The 17549-nt window shown below is 38.1% G+C and overlaps 3 protein-coding genes and 1 non-coding gene across 6 annotated transcripts; 1 reads left to right on the plus strand and 3 right to left on the minus strand.

Moving 5' to 3' along the window:
• Positions 1-2459: 2459 nt before the first annotated feature.
• Positions 2460-6855, minus strand: LOC111781258 (glutathione hydrolase 1). 3 transcript variants are annotated; one of them, XM_023661754.1, is made up of 8 exons: positions 6689-6855; positions 6386-6615; positions 5096-5415; positions 4106-4621; positions 3799-4034; positions 3420-3684; positions 3199-3336; positions 2460-2871 (listed from the first exon to the last, which is right to left on the minus strand). In XM_023661754.1, exons 2-8 carry the CDS (start codon positions 6390-6392, stop codon positions 2632-2634), a joined length of 1722 nt encoding a protein of 573 aa, XP_023517522.1. In that variant the 5' UTR covers positions 6393-6615; positions 6689-6855; the 3' UTR covers positions 2460-2631. The 3 variants fall into 3 exon arrangements, with proteins under 3 accessions (XP_023517522.1, XP_023517523.1, XP_023517524.1); XM_023661755.1 differs by lacking the exons at positions 6386-6615; positions 6689-6855 and adding an exon at positions 5929-6006; XM_023661756.1 differs by lacking the exons at positions 6386-6615; positions 6689-6855 and adding an exon at positions 5879-5968.
• Positions 6856-7548: 693 nt separating this feature from the next.
• On the plus strand, positions 7549-10468 carry LOC111781838 (the record flags this gene model as incomplete). The annotated part of the gene is given in 6 exon segments (XM_023662551.1): positions 7549-7974; positions 8100-8438; positions 8544-8590; positions 8821-8886; positions 9974-10106; positions 10251-10468. Coding segments are annotated over 6 exon segments (723 nt in total). The 3' UTR covers positions 10268-10468.
• A 1015-nt stretch (positions 10469-11483) lies between these two features.
• Positions 11484-11555, minus strand: TRNAW-CCA. Its single transcript has one exon. It is a non-coding gene; the product is annotated as a tRNA-Trp (tRNA).
• A 390-nt stretch (positions 11556-11945) lies between these two features.
• On the minus strand, positions 11946-16953 carry LOC111781449 (probable inactive receptor kinase At5g10020). Its single transcript, XM_023662033.1, has 3 exons — positions 15346-16953; positions 13373-14974; positions 11946-12813 (listed from the first exon to the last, which is right to left on the minus strand). Exons 1-3 carry the CDS (start codon positions 16286-16288, stop codon positions 12233-12235), a joined length of 3126 nt encoding a protein of 1041 aa, XP_023517801.1. The 5' UTR covers positions 16289-16953; the 3' UTR covers positions 11946-12232.
• Between the last annotated feature and the right edge of the window lie 596 nt (positions 16954-17549).

The raw sequence follows: 17549 nt of genomic DNA on the forward strand, positions 1-17549 counted from the left end.
AAAAAAAAAAAATCAAATTAAAAATAAAAGAAAAAATAGTGTCATCAGATCAGACTCGGTCTTCAAGGAATTCGTAGTTGTTGATAATAAATTAATTTTATATTAATGAATAAAATAAAGATATTTAATTAATTTTAGAAAAACCGATGGGCCAAGACTGTGGTATGGGCCTTTCCAAACTCAGGCCCAATTATCCGCACTCCAGTCCAGTTTAGGCAGATTTCTACCATAAAATCGAACTTCCAAAAACAACATAGGAAGGACATACCTGGTTTTCTCATGCAGGAACTTAGAGTTTTCCCCTGTTTCCCCCCGCCTCTTTAGTCTTAAGAATGTTAATTGCGCGCGATATGCCGACGACTTACTACTGGAAATCGTGGGTGCTGTAGAGCTTGTCGTAGAAATACAAAATCGCCACAATTTCGCCCTGAACCTTTGGGTAGGCTTTGCAGGAACAACAACAATAGGCCTTGACTTTATGTATCAAATATTGTTCTCTTTAGATTTTCTCTCGGGATCTCACAGAAGAAGTTTCCATGGCTACCGGTAGTCTTGACAAGAACAGGAACCATTCTTAAAATGGTGAAACCGAGTAGCATCACTAAGAGAGATTTCCCTTCCTACAAGCTTGGAGATGAACTTTATAGCAGAATGGCAGTCATTACAAACTGGGTTTTTCATAATTCTCAATTGAAGTCCTGTTACGCTCAATAATCAGTCTAGCTATTTCAACCCCACCTGACTCTGCATACATTTGATATCAAAGCATTGCCAACTGCTTCAGAAGTTTCAGTTTCTGTTCTTATAACATAAGCATGTAAACATATGATAAAACGCTAGTCAAGGTGAACTTATCATACCCTGAAATCATCGAATTCCAAGAAACTATGCCCAGATTGCATGTACAATGAAATCAAATCATTCCAAGTTGAAATGTTCTTCAGCATCATCCTGTTAAAAACAACTGGATCTCCACATTTTGCGTACATATTCAGCAGGGAAGTCGCAACAGAAGCACAGCTACCGAGTCCGAGTTGAACAACAAATGAATGAATCTTCCTTCCCACCAACGTCTAAACCGTGATTTGCCGCGCAGGAAGAAAGAACATTACCAACCGTGAATTGAGACGGTGAGACTCTCTCAGAAATCATCTTAGCAAACATCCAAATGGCATCATCTCATCTAAAACACCTAATCTCATCCAAGAAACGGGATCGCAATCAGGCATTTCATGTAGAAGGCGACGCGACGACGCATCGAAATTGCCCTATTTGGCATACGCAGAGATCAAATTGTTGAGAATGTTCTTAACGGACATTTCATCGAACACATGGTGCGCATCGCTGAATGACCCAGTTTCGGCATAGAACGTCGTAAGATTCTTCAACAACTACACACGCCAAGATGAAGGGCTTTCTTGATTATTTGAGAGTGAACGGACCATCTGAATCTCTAATCTCTAAACCCTAGGGACGGGTCTGATCACTAATCTCAAACCCTTCCCTTGACGATTGTGTAATATTTTCTACAACTTCCTTTTAATTAGCCCATATTCTCTAATGGTATGTTTAATAGATTTAATTAACCTAAAATCATCTAATAAAATTTGTAATTTATCTAATGATATATTAGTTTCTTTTGATTTAATTAATTAGTTAATCAATTCTACCCATTTATTTATTAATATTCTAAAATTAATTAGTGATTTCTATTATTTGAAATTATAAACAACCATTTTGACTTTGAAAATATTATTAAGATAAAAATAAAAAAAAGTGATATTTTTATCCATGCTTATGTGATGTCTACGAGGGTGTGGAAACCTTCACACGTTTTAAAGCCTTGAGCCTTGAGGGGAAGCTTGAAAGGAAAAAAAGCCCAAAGTGGAAACCTTCCCCTAACAGACGCGCCTTGAACGAAAGGAAAAGCCCAAAGTAGAAACCTTCTCCGCCTTGAACGAAAGGAAAAGCCCAAAGTAGAAACCTTCTCCGCCTTGAACGAAAGGAAAAGCCCAAAGTAGAAACCTTCTCCTAACATAAGCGTTTTAAAGCCTTGAACGAAAGGAAAAACCCAAAGTAGAAACCTTCTCCTAACAGACGCGTTTTAAAGCCTTGAATGAGCCTTGAATGAAAGGAAAAGCCCAAAGTGGAAACCTTCCCCTAAGAGACGCATTTTTAAAGCCTTGAACGAAAGGAAAAGCCCAAAGTAGAAACCTCCCCTAACAGACGCTTTTTAAAGCTTTGAACGAAAGGAAAAGCTCAAAGTGGAAACCTTCTCCTAACAGACGCGTTTTAAAGCCTTGAAAGGAAGCCCAGAAGGAAAAGCCAAAATAGGACAATATTTGCTAGCCGTACATCTAGGTCCAAAAGGAAAAGCCAAAATAGGACAATATTTGCTAGCTGTACATCTAGGTCGTTACAGCTTAAGGATTCCTTAAGCCTTTTAATACATCATCAAGTATTTTCAACCCAACTTTACCTGTGTTTAGAGTCATAATCCTACAAGATTAAACTTGAACTATTATTTCCATAATGCATAGAAGTGTTTCAACAACTTTTCTAAAAAAAGCTAAGAGAAACCATTCAGCTAACGTAAATGGGAGCTGAAAAGAAATCCAACGGTTTACAATATCAAAAGCCAGCAGGAGCTCCACCCTTCCGGGGATCACTTACCGCTACGAGCTTCCCCACGGCACCACCTTGTCTTGGTGAGCCAAAATTTTGAACAATGAACTGGCAAATTGTCCCTCCTGCAAGGCCTTCTAAGACATGACCCTTCTTAGCAAGGGCTGCCCTTGTTTGAGCAGGAACTTCAAAATGGTCTCCTGACACGGTTGTCCAGTTCTCATAGGTCAAAACGTTTGGAATCAGCTGTTTGTTTTGAACAATTTGTATTAGTTTCCAATGTTCAGATTGCACTTTACTTTCCAAATGACTACTAGCAGTGTAAGAATCTCTGAATTAGGTGAATTGACGCGGAAATGTTAAGGATTGTTGGGAGGGAGTCCCATATTGGCTAATTAAGAAAATGATCCATAACCAAGAAATATTATCTCTATTGGTATGAAACTTTTTTGAAAAACCAAAAGCAAAACCACAAGAGCTTATGTTCAAACTAGACAATATTATACCATTATGGAGAGTCATGGTTCCTAAGAGAAACGATATGAGATAGAGAAGGGAAGCTATAAAACAAACCCGATGATAAACTCTGGGAGCCATCACAGATGAGAACGGATCCATTCCTTTTGCAAAATGATTCAACACAACCTCTGCTGTTCCTGCAATGATGAAGCCTCCTCCACTTGCACCTACCACACCTTTCAGCTGTCCATTCTGTGCAAGAATTCCAAAAAACTTTTCAATTCATAAGACACTTCTAAAGCAAAAAATGAGAGAAATTAGAAGGAAAAAAGGACCTTCAGGACAATAGCCGGAGACATGGATGATAATGGCCTTTTCCCTGGCCTGATGAAATTGGATGGTGCTGGCGGGAGTGTATTAGCAGAAACATTAGCAGGGACAGAAAAATCATCCATTTCATTGTTCAAGATTATTCCAGTACTTGGGGAGAGTATCACTGCTCCAAAATAGTAGTTCACAGTGGTAGTCATGGAGACAGCGTTTCGTTCTCCATCGACGACCGACAAATGACTGGTGCCATGGTCGTAAATTGGATTCCATCTGTTAGAACACACGATAAAGAGGAAAGACTTGGAAAGGTTTCACAAAGATATGCTAGAACAGAAAGGAAATACAAACGAGGGAAAGTGAAGTAATATATGAAGGAGCGCCAACCTGCCGCCGTAATGGCTTGGATCAAAAGTCCTGTTGTCATTGATGGTTTTCTTTAACTTTCTAGCAAACTTGGGCGAAAGCATGTCGGAAAGAACTTTGGAGACATTGTAGAAATTGGGGTCGCCAAGGTTAGTTCTCACGGCTGCTACATGTTTCAATGCTTCAATCTCCCGATGGATGCCAAGAGGGCCCATAAGCCCTGAAGGCAGTTTATATTGAGCCAGAATATTAAGCATCTGCAGCAGAATATGTTATTACTAACAAAATAAACTTAAAAAACAACTGCTTCTCGAGACAAAAAACTTACAAGGATCAATCCAGAACCTCCTGAAGGAGGAGGCATGGTGATTATCTCATGACCCATTGTACGGGCTGAGATGGGGACACTTATTTTAACTCGATAGCTCTGCAAGTCCTTCATTGACAGTATCCCTCCAAGCTTCCTGACATCTCTTATCAAGTTAACTCCAATCGATCCATTATAGAAGGCCTGGACACCAAATCTAGAAATAGTTCTTAGAGTTTGTGCAAGTTTCTTGTTGCGGATAACATCTCCCGGTTTCAACAATTTTCCGCCTGATGTAAACAAGTTCCTGAGTCCTTCATCTCCCAAGATTCCTGCTTCTGTTTTAACCATCTGCATATGAAGGTATGGAGATATTTTAAACCCCAAACGAGCAAGACGTTCAGCTGGTTGAACAAGCCTTGCCCATGGAAGCTTTCCATATTGTTTCCAAGCTTCGTGAAGTCCAGCAAGTTCCCCTGGAACGGCAATGGAAAGGGCTCCGACTGCTTTCGATGCAGCATTGCTAGCATACATATTCTGTTCATATGTGAAAAGAGATTTAAGAGACTTATTGAATGATGACACTTGGATAAATGAAGTACCATCAAATTGTGACCAAATGTCACCCACAAGACTTTTTAAGAATATGTTCGTACAAGTATAAAAAAATGTTCAGAAAAACAGGGACCAATCAGATTCACAAGATAATGAAGACAGGAATTAACAGACACCATTATATCTCAATTCTCATCAGCATTAGACCCAAGAGCTTAAGCCATAAGAACAGAAGGCTTCGTAATGTTAACTGGTAGCTGACATTTTTAGCGCCACCAAACGCCCAATGCACTATCACAAATTTTAACTTCAGAGATAAATGAACAGTACGAGATTTCCAATAACAATTAAATGAGCAAGATTATATGGTTATGGTCCTTCTTTCTTCCTTAGAAAACAGATTAAATTGGAAAATCTAACAAAGGAAATGAAACAAGTGGAGTCAAGTTACAGGACCTCATGAGCAAGCAAAGGTGCAGTCTCCCTCATATCGAAAGCCTGAGATTTTCCACTGGCCGACCTGATCAGCATAAAGGCTCCTCCACCAATGCCACTTGATGCGGAACTTACAACCCCCAAGCAAAGAGCAGTAGCAACCGAAGCATCAACTGCATGGCCTCCTTCCCGTAGAACATCCATACCAATTCTGGAGCATCGAGAGTCATCTGCGGCAACAGCACCATGGCTTGCAACAATAACCTCAGGCCGAGCAATGGAAGTGGGAGTCAGCAGCGCAATAGAAACAAGAACAATTATAAGCCACCGCATCAACATTGCTGCAGCCACAAATGCAAACCAGTTTTGATTTCTCAGTCAATACTACTAATCAGCTTGATTTATAACCAAAATAAAAAATGTAAATCACCAACAATAGCATATACATCGACCGACAGTTTCTGGCCAGTCAAAGTATGATTAAAAAACATCTCACAGGAAAAACACTTCTTTTAAAAAAAAACATACTTTTTTTAAATCAGCACATTCGACGATGAATAAAAAATTATGCCAGCAGGTAAATAAATCAAATGATTTTGGTATCTATATCGTGAAACACGGTTCCTTTGGCCATTGTTTTGTTCGTGGCTGGAAGAGTACAAGCTTAAATAGAATATACAACTAAAGATATTGGTGTATTTGCTGACTTTAGAAGTTTATTTGGCAGAAGAATTTGAAAACTGGATTTGATATGGAAATTCTTGTTTGGTAGTAAGTTGGAACACAATTTTTGGTAGAATCTACCTTCTTAAAAAATGACAAATCCGAACAGTTTTTCTGAAGGAAGAAGTTACCATAGAGATGGGATGATTAGAACAAGTGAAAGAGGAGGCTTAGAAAGAGAGGGATGCTTAGAGAGATGGGAACAGAGCATATGAATATAGAGAGAAACAAAGATGCTCATACGACTAATTATTTGATAAGATCGTCACAATGTGATCGTCCGATTTTACGGTTGGATCAGATGTACATAAAGAAGTACCTTAAATGTATATCTAATAGTAATTAATTGCATGCAAAATATTGAATTTACATCCAACGATTATTATGAGGTAACTATCCAGATGATCGAACACCAGTAGGATACATTCAACTATTCTAATAAATTCTTATCAGTTTTCTCAAAAGAGAACTTCTACTTTTTGAAAACCTATCCAAATTCCAAGTGTCCATCATTGAATATAAAGCACAGAGCCCGTGAGAATTGATCGATCAAACAGTTTTAGAAAAGGGGCGTCGCACGTTACTCACTTGGCATTTATTGGCTAAATAAGACGAATGAGCTCGAATCCACCTTTTCCTGATGTTTTCTCGTTTTCGCCGTCGTTTAATTCAGCATCAGCTTTGATTTTCCTGCCAGTTTAAGAGAGAAAAAAGAAAAAAACAATAATCGCAGTGAGATACTTACATTGAATTGGGCGAAAAATAGGAACGGATGAGTCCTTTTCATAATCGACGACTTTGATGACAATCTATGGTAGCTGTTTTTGATCAAATGAACAGAGATTAGGGACCAGAATTCCAATAAAGCGACTTCGTGGAAGTTTACTTTACCTTCTAATTTCTGCGCTCCACGTTTCTCCCGCTGTTCGTTTGAGATCAGGTTCCGAAATTTCAAGGGGCCGAGCCATGATCCTCAGTATCCAGAGGGGAAGAGCCATTAACCGATTCTTCCTCTATCTTGCCGCCATTTTTATGGCTCGTGAACTTTGAACAGTTTAAATAACTCTTTTTCATTTTTATGAAATTATTTAAAGAAACGTTTTTTTGGTTTAAATATTTTTTTTTTGTTCTTGATTTTGGCCCGTTTGGACTTCAGTTTTAAATAGATAAATTTTATTATTTATTTTTATTTTTTACAATTTATTTAAAATGATCAAATAAAAAAAAACATAATTTTTAAAAACTAAAAAATAAATAATCAAAGGTTATCCATCAAATATTAAATATATTGAGTTATTAATATTATATGAATTTAATATTTTCTTCTTACTAAATAATTAAGTTTAAATTAAGAATATTATTCTTTTAAGTGCATGACAATTAAATAATATATTTCAGGAGTATTGGGACTATCAAATAAAATTAAACGACAAACAGAATATTTCATGTTTTTTATTTATTTAAGAGAATGGACCCGACCCGACCCGACCCGTTTCTGCAATTTTAAAATCCGTAAAGTTCCAACCTTTCACTTTAATAATTAATTATTTAAAAAAAAAATTGTGTAATACTTTCGAATTTTTATTTTTATATTACTTGGTTGGACTGAATTTAGTTTGGGCTTCTTGACGCGGCCCAGTTTGGGCCCATTATAATATCCGTTCTATTCATTATTCCATTCAAATTAATATCTTTCCCCGCCCGATTTTCCCCACGTCTTAACTCGCTCCTCGGCCGGAGCGGAAGAGGAGAACACCTATTTCGCGGCGGTACACCGGCACGGTTTAATCCAATATTCCTGTCTCCAGTGGTTAGGTTTCGTCAAGTTTTGGAAACCAATTGGTAGAAATTCAGGTTATTTGAGTTTAATTTGTATTTGTTTATGTCAATTACCACTGCGAACTCCAATTACTGTCATTATGCACTACATCTAGGGGTTTGGAAGTTTTTGTTCTGTTTTCAATTTATGAAAATCCAGTGACAAAGTGTATGGATTCGTTTAAGAATGCCGCGAAGTGAGTAGTCGAAAGGATTCAAGAGAGAATTGTTGCTGAACATGGCAAGGCGAAAGGCGAAGAAAACTGTTAAGAAGACTAGCCCTAGGGAAAAAGAAAAGGACGAAGCAGAAAATGAGTTAAAAAGTGAGGAGCAAGCACCTTTGGTTTCTGACGAGGACGGTATGTTGAAATTGATTCTTTTTTTCACTTAATTTTGGGAAGGAAAATTGTTGTGTGTCTCTTTCAATGACAATTGTTCATTGAATTTATATTTTCTCGCTGCTTTTGCCTTCATTTGTGTATAGTTGAACGACATGCTGCTGCAATTCGCGCCATTCGGGATGTGGAGATCGAGCGTTTGATTACTGAATTGCGGTTGCTTCGTTCGTATTTCAACAAAGAGCAATTGCAAACTCCTCTATTGCAATTTTTCAAGGAGAAACTTCCAAACTTGTCCATTTCTGGAAAAGGCGAAGTAGGAGAAATTGAAGTACAGCGGAAGGAAACTGAAAGTGAATTACGCGCCAATCCAATTGATGGAATGGATGTACACGCTTCTCTCTTACATCGTCTGTCCATAGCTTATCCTAACTACTCTGCTGGAATGCGATCTTTAAATGGATTTGAATTTTCCAGTAAATCAGGTACATGTAAATTTTGGATTATGGTGCATAAAACGAACTGCTAAGATGCTCCCTTATTTGATGCTTGTTTGCTGCAAATCACCGTATTTTCTCTACTGGTGGCAGTGAAAACAAATCCTTTCAATGTTGAGAGCCTGCAAATTCCGAGCTTGGTAAGTAATATTGCGTTTGACACCTTAAACTGTTTACTTCAAATTCTTTTCTTTAGATCAGTAAAATGAATGATACCATGTGAGCTCACAAAATTTGTTTAAGTTTGGCTATGTCTCTTGTTTCATGTTGTTTATTTGGTGAAGCTGAGATTGTCTTCTCGTCGGATGGTCATTCATAAGAAGATGCTCGGTATTGACTGATACATTTATTGATAATTCCTGCTTTTTAGGTTTTGGAGGCAGAGCCCTCGGATAGTATGATGCTTGGAATGACAGATATTCTCCAAACTCCTGGGGTTAGAATCTTCACGTTTTTTGCACACCGCTTATTGCATTAACTTTGTCTTGTTAATACCCTAGAGTTGTCTGTTATTGGTATTTTCCAGTATTTGTTACATTGTTGTTGACTCAAATCTAGGTACATAGTGGTGGTCTTGGTCAAAGGAACAAAGTTACTGTATTGGTAGCGTCTTGTTATCCATTATTCATATTTGTTGGATGATGGAAGTTCCATATCGGCTAATTTAGGGAATGATCATGGGTTTATAAGTGAGGAATACTAACTCTTTGGTGTGAGGTCTTTTGGGGAAGCCCAAAGCAAAGCCATGAGAGCTTATGCTCAAAGTGGACAATATCATACCATTGTGGAGAGTAGTGTTCGTCTAATATGGTATCAGAGTCATGCCCTAAACTTTGTCGTGCCAATAGATTGGTAACTTCTCAAATATCGAACAAAGAACTCCAAAAGAAAAGGAGCCAAGCCTCTTCGAAGGCAGTAAAAAAATGACTAAGACTCCAAAGGAGTCGAGCCTCGATTAAGGGGAGGCGCACTTTGTTCGAGGGGAGGTATTGGATGTTGGAAGTCTCACTTCGGCTAATTTAGGGAATGATCATGGGTTTATAAGTGAGGAATACTAACTCCATTCGTGTGAGGCCTTTTGGGGAAGCCCAAAGCAAAGCCATGAGAGCTTAAGCTCAAAGTGGACAATATCATACCATTCTGGAGAGTAGTGTTCGTCTAACGATATTTTTATTTTTATGTTCAATGCTTATCTCATTTCAAGTTATTATTATTATTATATATATATAAAAGAAACAATTTGATTGACAGAATGAAATTTAGAAAACAATTCAGGGAAAGTCTTGACCGGAGGTGCAAAAATGAATTCCAACGAGTACAAAAGTTAGTAAGGCTATGACTAGAAAACATCTTGAAGTTTACACTCAGCTTCAAGAGGTCTTATGGGGAATTGTTTAAAAAAAAGTCTTTTTATCTCTTTTGAAAAAGATCCGAGTAACATGTTTTGATAATTGTTTCTTCGAGTCTAATTTTGCTTTTATTTAGTGTATTCTACAATAAGCTAACTAGTTCTACTTTCATAGGTAAGTAACCAAAGATTGTCCATTGGAATGACACCGAGAACCCGAAGGCTTCCAAAGCCCGGTGAGATGCTTGTATCTATACACGGATCCCCCCTTGGTGTTTATAAGGAAGACAACATGGAAGCAATACATGGTACGTACATATAGGTCATATGTAGACAATGGAGCATTTCGACGCTTTAATTTGGAACTGTGAATATGTAGGCCAAATAAGTTGGTGGGTATATATACATTTATCATACTTCTGCATGTTTCTAATACATAAATTAATGTGCAGAATCAGATGAGGATTGATTAGCTCTGATTTGAGGCCACTTGACAGCTTGTCAAATGTAAAATTTCAAATTTCTATCAACCTTTTTGTATTGTATCCAACATTTTGATTACTCTCATATTAAGTGCTACTCGTACAAGGTGTATAACTAAGGTTTAGTGTTGCTTTACTCAAAGAAACGAGTTAAAGGTTATGATATCTGGGTTTAATTTGATTGCTTTTCATACGAAAAAGCATCGATTCCATCTCTTTGATCATCCCCTTTTTACCATATGCATCCAACACTCCATTATGTGTATATAAATCAATGCTCTCGTCAAGATCTTTAAACAATGCATCAACTTGTTCCACTTTGAACAAACGCTATGGTAAGAATGTTGTAAGTAACAATGTTTGGCTTACATCGTTCCATTCCCTTCATGTTCTCGAAGTACCAAAGAACTTTAGCCAAAGCCTTTACTTGTCCTCGGAATGAAGATATCACATTGTAAACAGAAGTATCGAGTTGCACACAACCTAATATTTGACTCTAATACCACTTGTAACCGGGCAAACCTACTGATAGCAGATATTGTCCGTTTTGGCTCGTTACGTATCGCCGCTAGCTTCATGGTTTTAAAACGTGTCTACTAGGGAGAGGTTTTCACTCTTATAAAGAATGTTTTGTTTCCCTTCCCAATGATTTTGGCCCTTTCTTGCTCGTAATAGATATTAGTCTAGAATAAACCCCATCATCCATCTTGAAGACCTGAAAATGAAATACATCATCAAAACACAAATGACCTCTCTCAATAGCAGAATTTTGCTTGCTTAGTCTCACCCAGAAATATTGACACTCCATTCTCTATCCATGCCAAATAGAACTTGAAATCAATCAACTCTGCCTGTGAATAATTTCATCACTACCCATCTTCTGGCACTCAACAAACAGCAAAAAAAGCTTAAAAAATCAACACCCAGAGGCCCAAATTCATTGTTCATATAGGAAGAATAGCGAACCTCGAGGTGTACTGGTCCAATGTCTTGAGCAATGGTTCTTTGTCGCTGAACTTTCTAATTAAACCGCGAACCAGTTCTTCAGCCTCCGACTTGTCCGTCTTCGCCGCAGATTTTTTCTTGGGTCGAGTCGAAATGCAGACCACTCGGGTCGCAACGGCCATCCTCACAGACGATGGGAGTGGAGCTCATGGCTGAAACAGAACTAAGAAAATATTGTTCGAAAAAAAAACAAAAAGTTGAACCCGACGTGAATCGAACACGCAACCTTCTGATCTGGAGTCAGACGCGCTACCATTGCGCCACGGATCCACTTGTTGATAACCCCGTTAACAAAAACCAATATATATTCTTATTTTATTATGTTGACAGTTCTTTTTTTTTCATTTAATTATGTTAGTTTATTATTAAGCTCGGGATCCTTGATTAAAAAATAAAATAACATAATGGATTTTTTAATGATAAAATTTACAAAAAGTTTATATTGGAGCTAAAGTCTTATAATTTTGTTACCAAAACTGGACTTTATTTACAATCCCAAACCGTTGAATTTTATTTATTAAATCATATATATGTTAAAATATGAATAATACGTCTACGAACTAAGGATCGTTATTATAAGTTCCTAGAATTGAATAGAAAGTGGGGATGGAGACGAAGAAAGCTTCGATCAGATGAAATGAAAATGAGAAGAGGCAGACATTGAAAGTGAGCAACATTTTCTTCAATTAACATCAAACTGAAACCTTGTAGGGAAAAAGATAAAAAAAATCAATGGATGGCTTGGCTTGGCTTGTCCATTTACAAGAAAATTTCATGGAGAGAAAAAAATGGTGACAATTAGCCCAAAATCAGGAGGCTGAAACAAATACGAAGTAAAAAATAGGAAGCAAAAACAATTGGGTCGAGGAACGCCGAAAAAACTAATTCCAAGACGCATGTACACAAGGGGGGGGAGAGGAGGAGGTGGGTGGATGATGGAAGATTGATCAAACAGATATAGCGCATAAATCATCCAAGACTTGTCTGATGTTAGGCCTCTCATTTACAGGGAGAATGCACCTGAGGGACACACCCAGCAGTTCATCCATGGCTTTCGTAGGCTCTTCTTCTCCGACGACGATATCTCTGTCTATGCAGTCCATTCTTCGTCCTTCTTGATCGCATAGACGAACCCAATCAGTGAGATCTACAGCCCCTGATTGGCCTGATATTATGTCGCCTGCACTTCTTTTGGTTAAAAGCTCCATTAAAATCACCCCAAATGAATAAATGTCAGCCTTGAAAGATGGACCAGGTTTTGCCGCACAAGCCAGTTCTGGAGCACAATATCCAAGTGCTCCTAGATTTAGTATCTGCTCCGCAATGCCTGCTGGTGTCATCAAGCGATGAAGGCCATAGTCCGTGAGGCGGGCATCAAAATCACGGCCTGCCAAGATTATATTTGTTGGCTTTAAGTTTCCATGGGGGAGGCCCCTATCATGAAGATATAACAGACAGCGAGCGACTTCCACTGCAATTTTAAGTCTCTGGCTGAACGACAACCGAGAGTACCTTCGAGGTGTGGTTTCTGCCAAAATCGAAACAAACACAATGAATCATTAGAACACACAGTAGTAGTCTTGGAGAGAGTCTGATTGCAAGTGAAAATACGTCTGCAAGACGTATACAAGCACGTGAAGGGTCGCGCTATTCTAGTGTTTATTAAGAAAAAAATCCACAAGTTCCTTGCAAACTTGGCAGGAATTCATGTTGCCAAGCGCAGGCCAAACATTCTTGCCAAGATACAAGTATAATAAGAACATAGAGACAGCATCCAAAACAGGCCATTTTCAATTGTTGTACGGTCATTCTTTCAAAGATAAAAGCAAAAAATCCCATTAAAACTGTACAAAATTCGGGTGCACAGAGATCGGAACACCTTCAAAGATGAGTTTAAAAGTTCTTAGTAGTTTGTCGAATCTTGCACCGTTTACTATCAACTACACAGGACGACGGGCACTAAAATTCAGCAGTTTAATTTGAAAGAAGAAACTATCCTGGTCAAGTGCAGTTCCATACAGTCAGCAACAGTAAAATATATAGGAAAAAAGAATCCAAACATGATAAGAAAGTTCCAACACTCTTACCGTAAAGATGTAAGGCTAAGCTATCTCCCAAAATATAGTCAACTAGAAGAAGCCGCTCTTGTTCTCTGGGACCCCAATAATAAGCTCGTAAAGGAACAATGCTTTTATGCCTCATTGATCCAATTTTTTTGACTTCCTTGGCAAATTCCTTCTTATGTTTGACCAGTCCGACACGTAACCACTTAACAGCGAGCATATGTCCACTATCGAGAGTAGCTTTATATAGTGTTCCATGACTGCTTCTACCAAGAACTTCAGCCGGAGCTCTGGATAATTCCTCAGCAGTGAATAGCAGTGAATTGTCTAGAAAAAACAATTCACCAGCTAATCGATCTGGTGAATACACATCTAGTGTCGCAGGTTGTTCACGCCCATCGACAAACTGGTGTGAGGAAGATAGTGGGGAATCTGGGGAGGAATTTTTCCCAGAAGTAACGGGATGATCGTCGAGCAAATTAGGAATAATCATCGATGAACTTGTTGCAGCACCTCCAGGTAAAACATGTTCAGAAATCTCAGATAAGAATTCTGCTTGCCCTGATAATGATCTTGAAGTGGAGGTTAGTAAATGGTCATTTGACAAACTTGAAGAGGTTGGTGGAGGCTGATTGTTTGGTTGAAATTTGAAAAGAGAAGGCCCGAAATGTTCTATCTTAATGTCCCTCTCAGCACCTTGGCTGCTAAATATACTTCTTCCATGGAAATCTTTAAGTTGTGCTCTATGATAGGCCAGTAAAAGAAAAACAATCATCACAACTGCTCCAACTGAGGCAAGAATAATAGCTATTTGGATGTTAGCTTTAGGAGTACGATGTCTTCCTGGCTCGGAGAAATTATTTGGAATCGTGTTCTGAGGACCTATATCTTTTGGTAAGCTAAGCTTACCATTTCCCGGACGAAATGATGAGATAGGGAAGTTTCTTAAATTCTCTGGAACGTCACCTGAGAGATCATTGTAGGACACGTTAAAAACAAGTAGATTGGGAAGCATATCCGGGATTTTACCGGTAAATTTGTTGTTTGATAAATCAAGATACTCCAAGTTACTCAATCTGTTCAATTGATCAGGAAGCGATCCTGATAATTCATTCTTGGCAAGATTTAGCAATTTGAGCCTCACCAACTTATCTATCTCAGCTGAAATCCCACCAGTCAAGGAATTATTGGATAGATCAAGATATTCCATTGGCAGGTCTGAAGGTTTAACTAACAACTCACTAACACTTGAGCCTTGAAGGGGAATGGGACCCGTAAACCGGTTTCCTGAAAGATTAAGGCTGATCAAGGTAACAGATGATAAGAAACTAGCAGGGATCGTACCGCTAAGAGCATTTAAACTGAAGTCAACAGCAGATATACTAGGAGAGCTCCCCAATGTAAACGGCAAAGGGCCAACTAAGAAATTATTTCTGACATTAAGCACCTTTAATCCCTCAAAGAAGGAAGTTGAGTTTGGGAAACTTCCTGAGAATTTGTTTGAACTTAAATCAAGAATCTCAAATTTGGCTTCCCAATTCTGCATAATCGATATATCGCCAGATAAAGCGTTGGATGAAAGATCCAAAAATTTCAAAGTAGACGAGTTGACGTGAAGAATCGAACCTGCAAGGCAAATAATGAATCGCGTTCAAAAAAAGTAACAAACATAGTCACAGATGACAGTGTATGTTCAGAAAATCAAAGTTCGAGTTCATATCAAACAATAAAATTGGTCACAGAGTCTTCATCATATAGTAAGAAAGATAATCTAAATGATCCTTTCTTGAAACCTGTTGAACTGAATTAGATTATCTATGAACACAACTTCATCGTTCATGTGACTTACTGATTTCAGGCCAAACAGCACCAAAAAAATCAAAAAGGAAAATAAAAACCATGATAGGAGATCTAAGTTGAATGCACCATCTAACAGTCAATCAATCTCCAGTGAACCATAAATAGTGGGGAAATAGTAAGACAAAGCGATTCTTTACCTGTAAATGCATTGCCGCTAAGATCCAATTCCTCCAATTGCAAAGACCTGTTTAACAGTTCCCCAGGCACCAAGCCGGATAAGAGATTATTACCAAGCCTCAAAATCCGCAGATTAGGCAAGGCCCCAAATGAAGGCAATTCTCCTATAATCTGGTTGTGTCCCATATCCAAAAGCACCAAGTTTCGAAATAACATGAGAGAGTCAGCGTCAAAGAACCCACCATTCAATCTATTGAAACTTACGTTGAAATTCTTCAAAGTATTAGCCAGACTAGAGATGTTCCCGGAGCCAACTGAAACTCCACCGTAGAACTCATTGTCGCTTAAATCAACATGTTCAACATTCCGCAGCTGGGAAACCAACAGGCCAATGTTCCCATAAAGTCGATTAGAGCGTAAATCCAATACCTTGAGCTGATTAAGATTTAATGTACCAACTGGAAACCCACCAGTGAAGTGATTTACAGAGAAATTAAGATAGTTCAGATTGTAAAGATCATTGATCCGCGCAGGGATCGGCCCGTAAAATCTATTCAAAGACAGATCCAAATGCTGCAGACTATATAATGTCCCAAGAGCTGGAACAAGCCTTCCAGTGAAATCATTCCCAGAAAGACTCAAATTCTTAAGGCTCTTAAGCCCAATCAGAGTCTGAAACTTCAACTCCCCGCCCAAGCCTAGATGGTCCAGCACAATTGCAGACACATTACCGTTCTCATCACAAGACACGCCAGTCCAGGACAAAGGACAACCATCGGAGTTCGAAACAAAGGCCAAATCCCACTTCCCCTGAAGCGAGTTGTGCGGATCTTTCTGAATCCCCTTCTTGAATTCAAGCAGGCAGTTGAGTTCAGAATCAGAGGCTGCGGAAACCAAGACGATAAGGAGATAAACGAAGTAAACAGAGAAAACTCCGTGGTATAAATAAGAAACGAGATTCATTGGTGACAATGTGGGAAACCCTAATAATTCATCGACGGATTTTGCCCACACTAGAAGAGAAGAGTACTCAAAACCCTAGAACCAGACCGAACGTCAAGAAAAGAAGAGAGATAAAGTTGAGATAGAAGCGTATATGTACATCAGAATCCAGACAACGAAGAGAGAGAGAGAGAGAGAGAGAGAGAAAGAGAAAGCGTTAAAAATGGCGGTTTTGGTCAGATGTGAAAGCCAAGTAAAACCACAGTCAAACAAAAGGACAATGCTCCAAAACAACTCGCCGGCTCCGAATCCATCTCCATTCTTCTGTCCTCTCCTCCCGCCGATACTCTCCTCCGTCGCTCCACATGCTCTCACCTCCACAATAACACCGACTCGACGCCGTCAGTACAAGAAAGAGTAAAGGAAAGAAGATTTTAGGTCAACAGAGATGGCGGCTTCCTGTTTCTTCCTTGTTCTTCTACTGGTCGTTGATGTCAGGGCTGGTGAACTGAGAAGACGAAGGCAGTGCCGGTGAAGGGGAGAAGGAATCAGCCGGCGTTAAGAGGATTCGTTGTTGTTCTCTGTTTCTCTATCCTTCAGTTCCGCAGATAATCATGGAGGTTTTGATCGTAATGGAGGTGGATAACAGCTAAGCAAAATTTCTTAATATTTTTCTTATCAAAAATAGTGTTTTTATTTTTCTTTCAATTACAACAAATAAATTCCTCTGCTTTTTCTAATTCTTTCTTGGAAATTTACTAAAATAAGTAAATTGTACANTTCCTCGGTTAAATTTAAATTTTTCTTTTTCCTCTACTTCTTTTTTTCTTCTTTTTTAATATTTTGAAAAAGACCAAGATGTCTTGTCTTTTTCTAGTACCTAGATGTCTTTTTAAACATCCAACTTCTTGGACAAATAATGTCCCATAATTGACCTAGATTTATTTTCATAAATTTTGTTTCTCATTTTTGTCTTAATTTTTTCAAATATATCTCACCCATCTAATATTTATTACACACCAAATTTAAATTTTATATATTAATTTTATTTTTATTAATTTGGAGATGGTAAATTTGTAAATTTGAACCATCTACCTTAAAAAACGTTGAAAAAATTACGAATGTCTTAACTATAAACGGTTCGTTTTGTAAATGGTCGATGAAAATATTATTATGAAAATATATTTGATTGTTGAACTAGATGGTTTATTTATTATTATTTTTTTTAGATAACTTCTTTTGTTTCTAATTTTTAAAATTTTTATGTTTGGACATTTTTTTT

This window comes from Cucurbita pepo, chromosome LG19, assembly GCF_002806865.2.
Source record: "Cucurbita pepo subsp. pepo cultivar mu-cu-16 chromosome LG19, ASM280686v2, whole genome shotgun sequence".
NCBI lineage: Eukaryota > Viridiplantae > Streptophyta > Magnoliopsida > Cucurbitales > Cucurbitaceae > Cucurbita > Cucurbita pepo.

What these genes read in the sequence shown, in the direction of transcription:
- LOC111781258 (XM_023661754.1), bottom strand. An exon ending in CTCCGGCTATTGTCCTGAAG is followed by an intron (nt 3,337 to 3,419) that starts GTCCTTTTTTCC and finishes ATTCTTGCACAG; the next exon opens with AATGGACAGCTGAAAGGTGT. An exon ending in CTCCCAGAGTTTATCATCGG is followed by an intron (nt 2,872 to 3,198) that starts GTTTGTTTTATA and finishes CAAAACAAACAG; the next exon opens with CTGATTCCAAACGTTTTGAC.
- LOC111781449 (XM_023662033.1), bottom strand. Translation starts at nt 16,288, where the DNA reads ATGAATCTCGTTTCTTATTTATACCACGGAGTTTTCTCTGTTTACTTC. An exon ending in TAGCGGCAATGCATTTACAG is followed by an intron (nt 14,975 to 15,345) that starts GTAAAGAATCGC and finishes TTTGCCTTGCAG; the next exon opens with GTTCGATTCTTCACGTCAAC. An exon ending in CTTAGCCTTACATCTTTACG is followed by an intron (nt 12,814 to 13,372) that starts GTAAGAGTGTTG and finishes CGATTTTGGCAG; the next exon opens with AAACCACACCTCGAAGGTAC.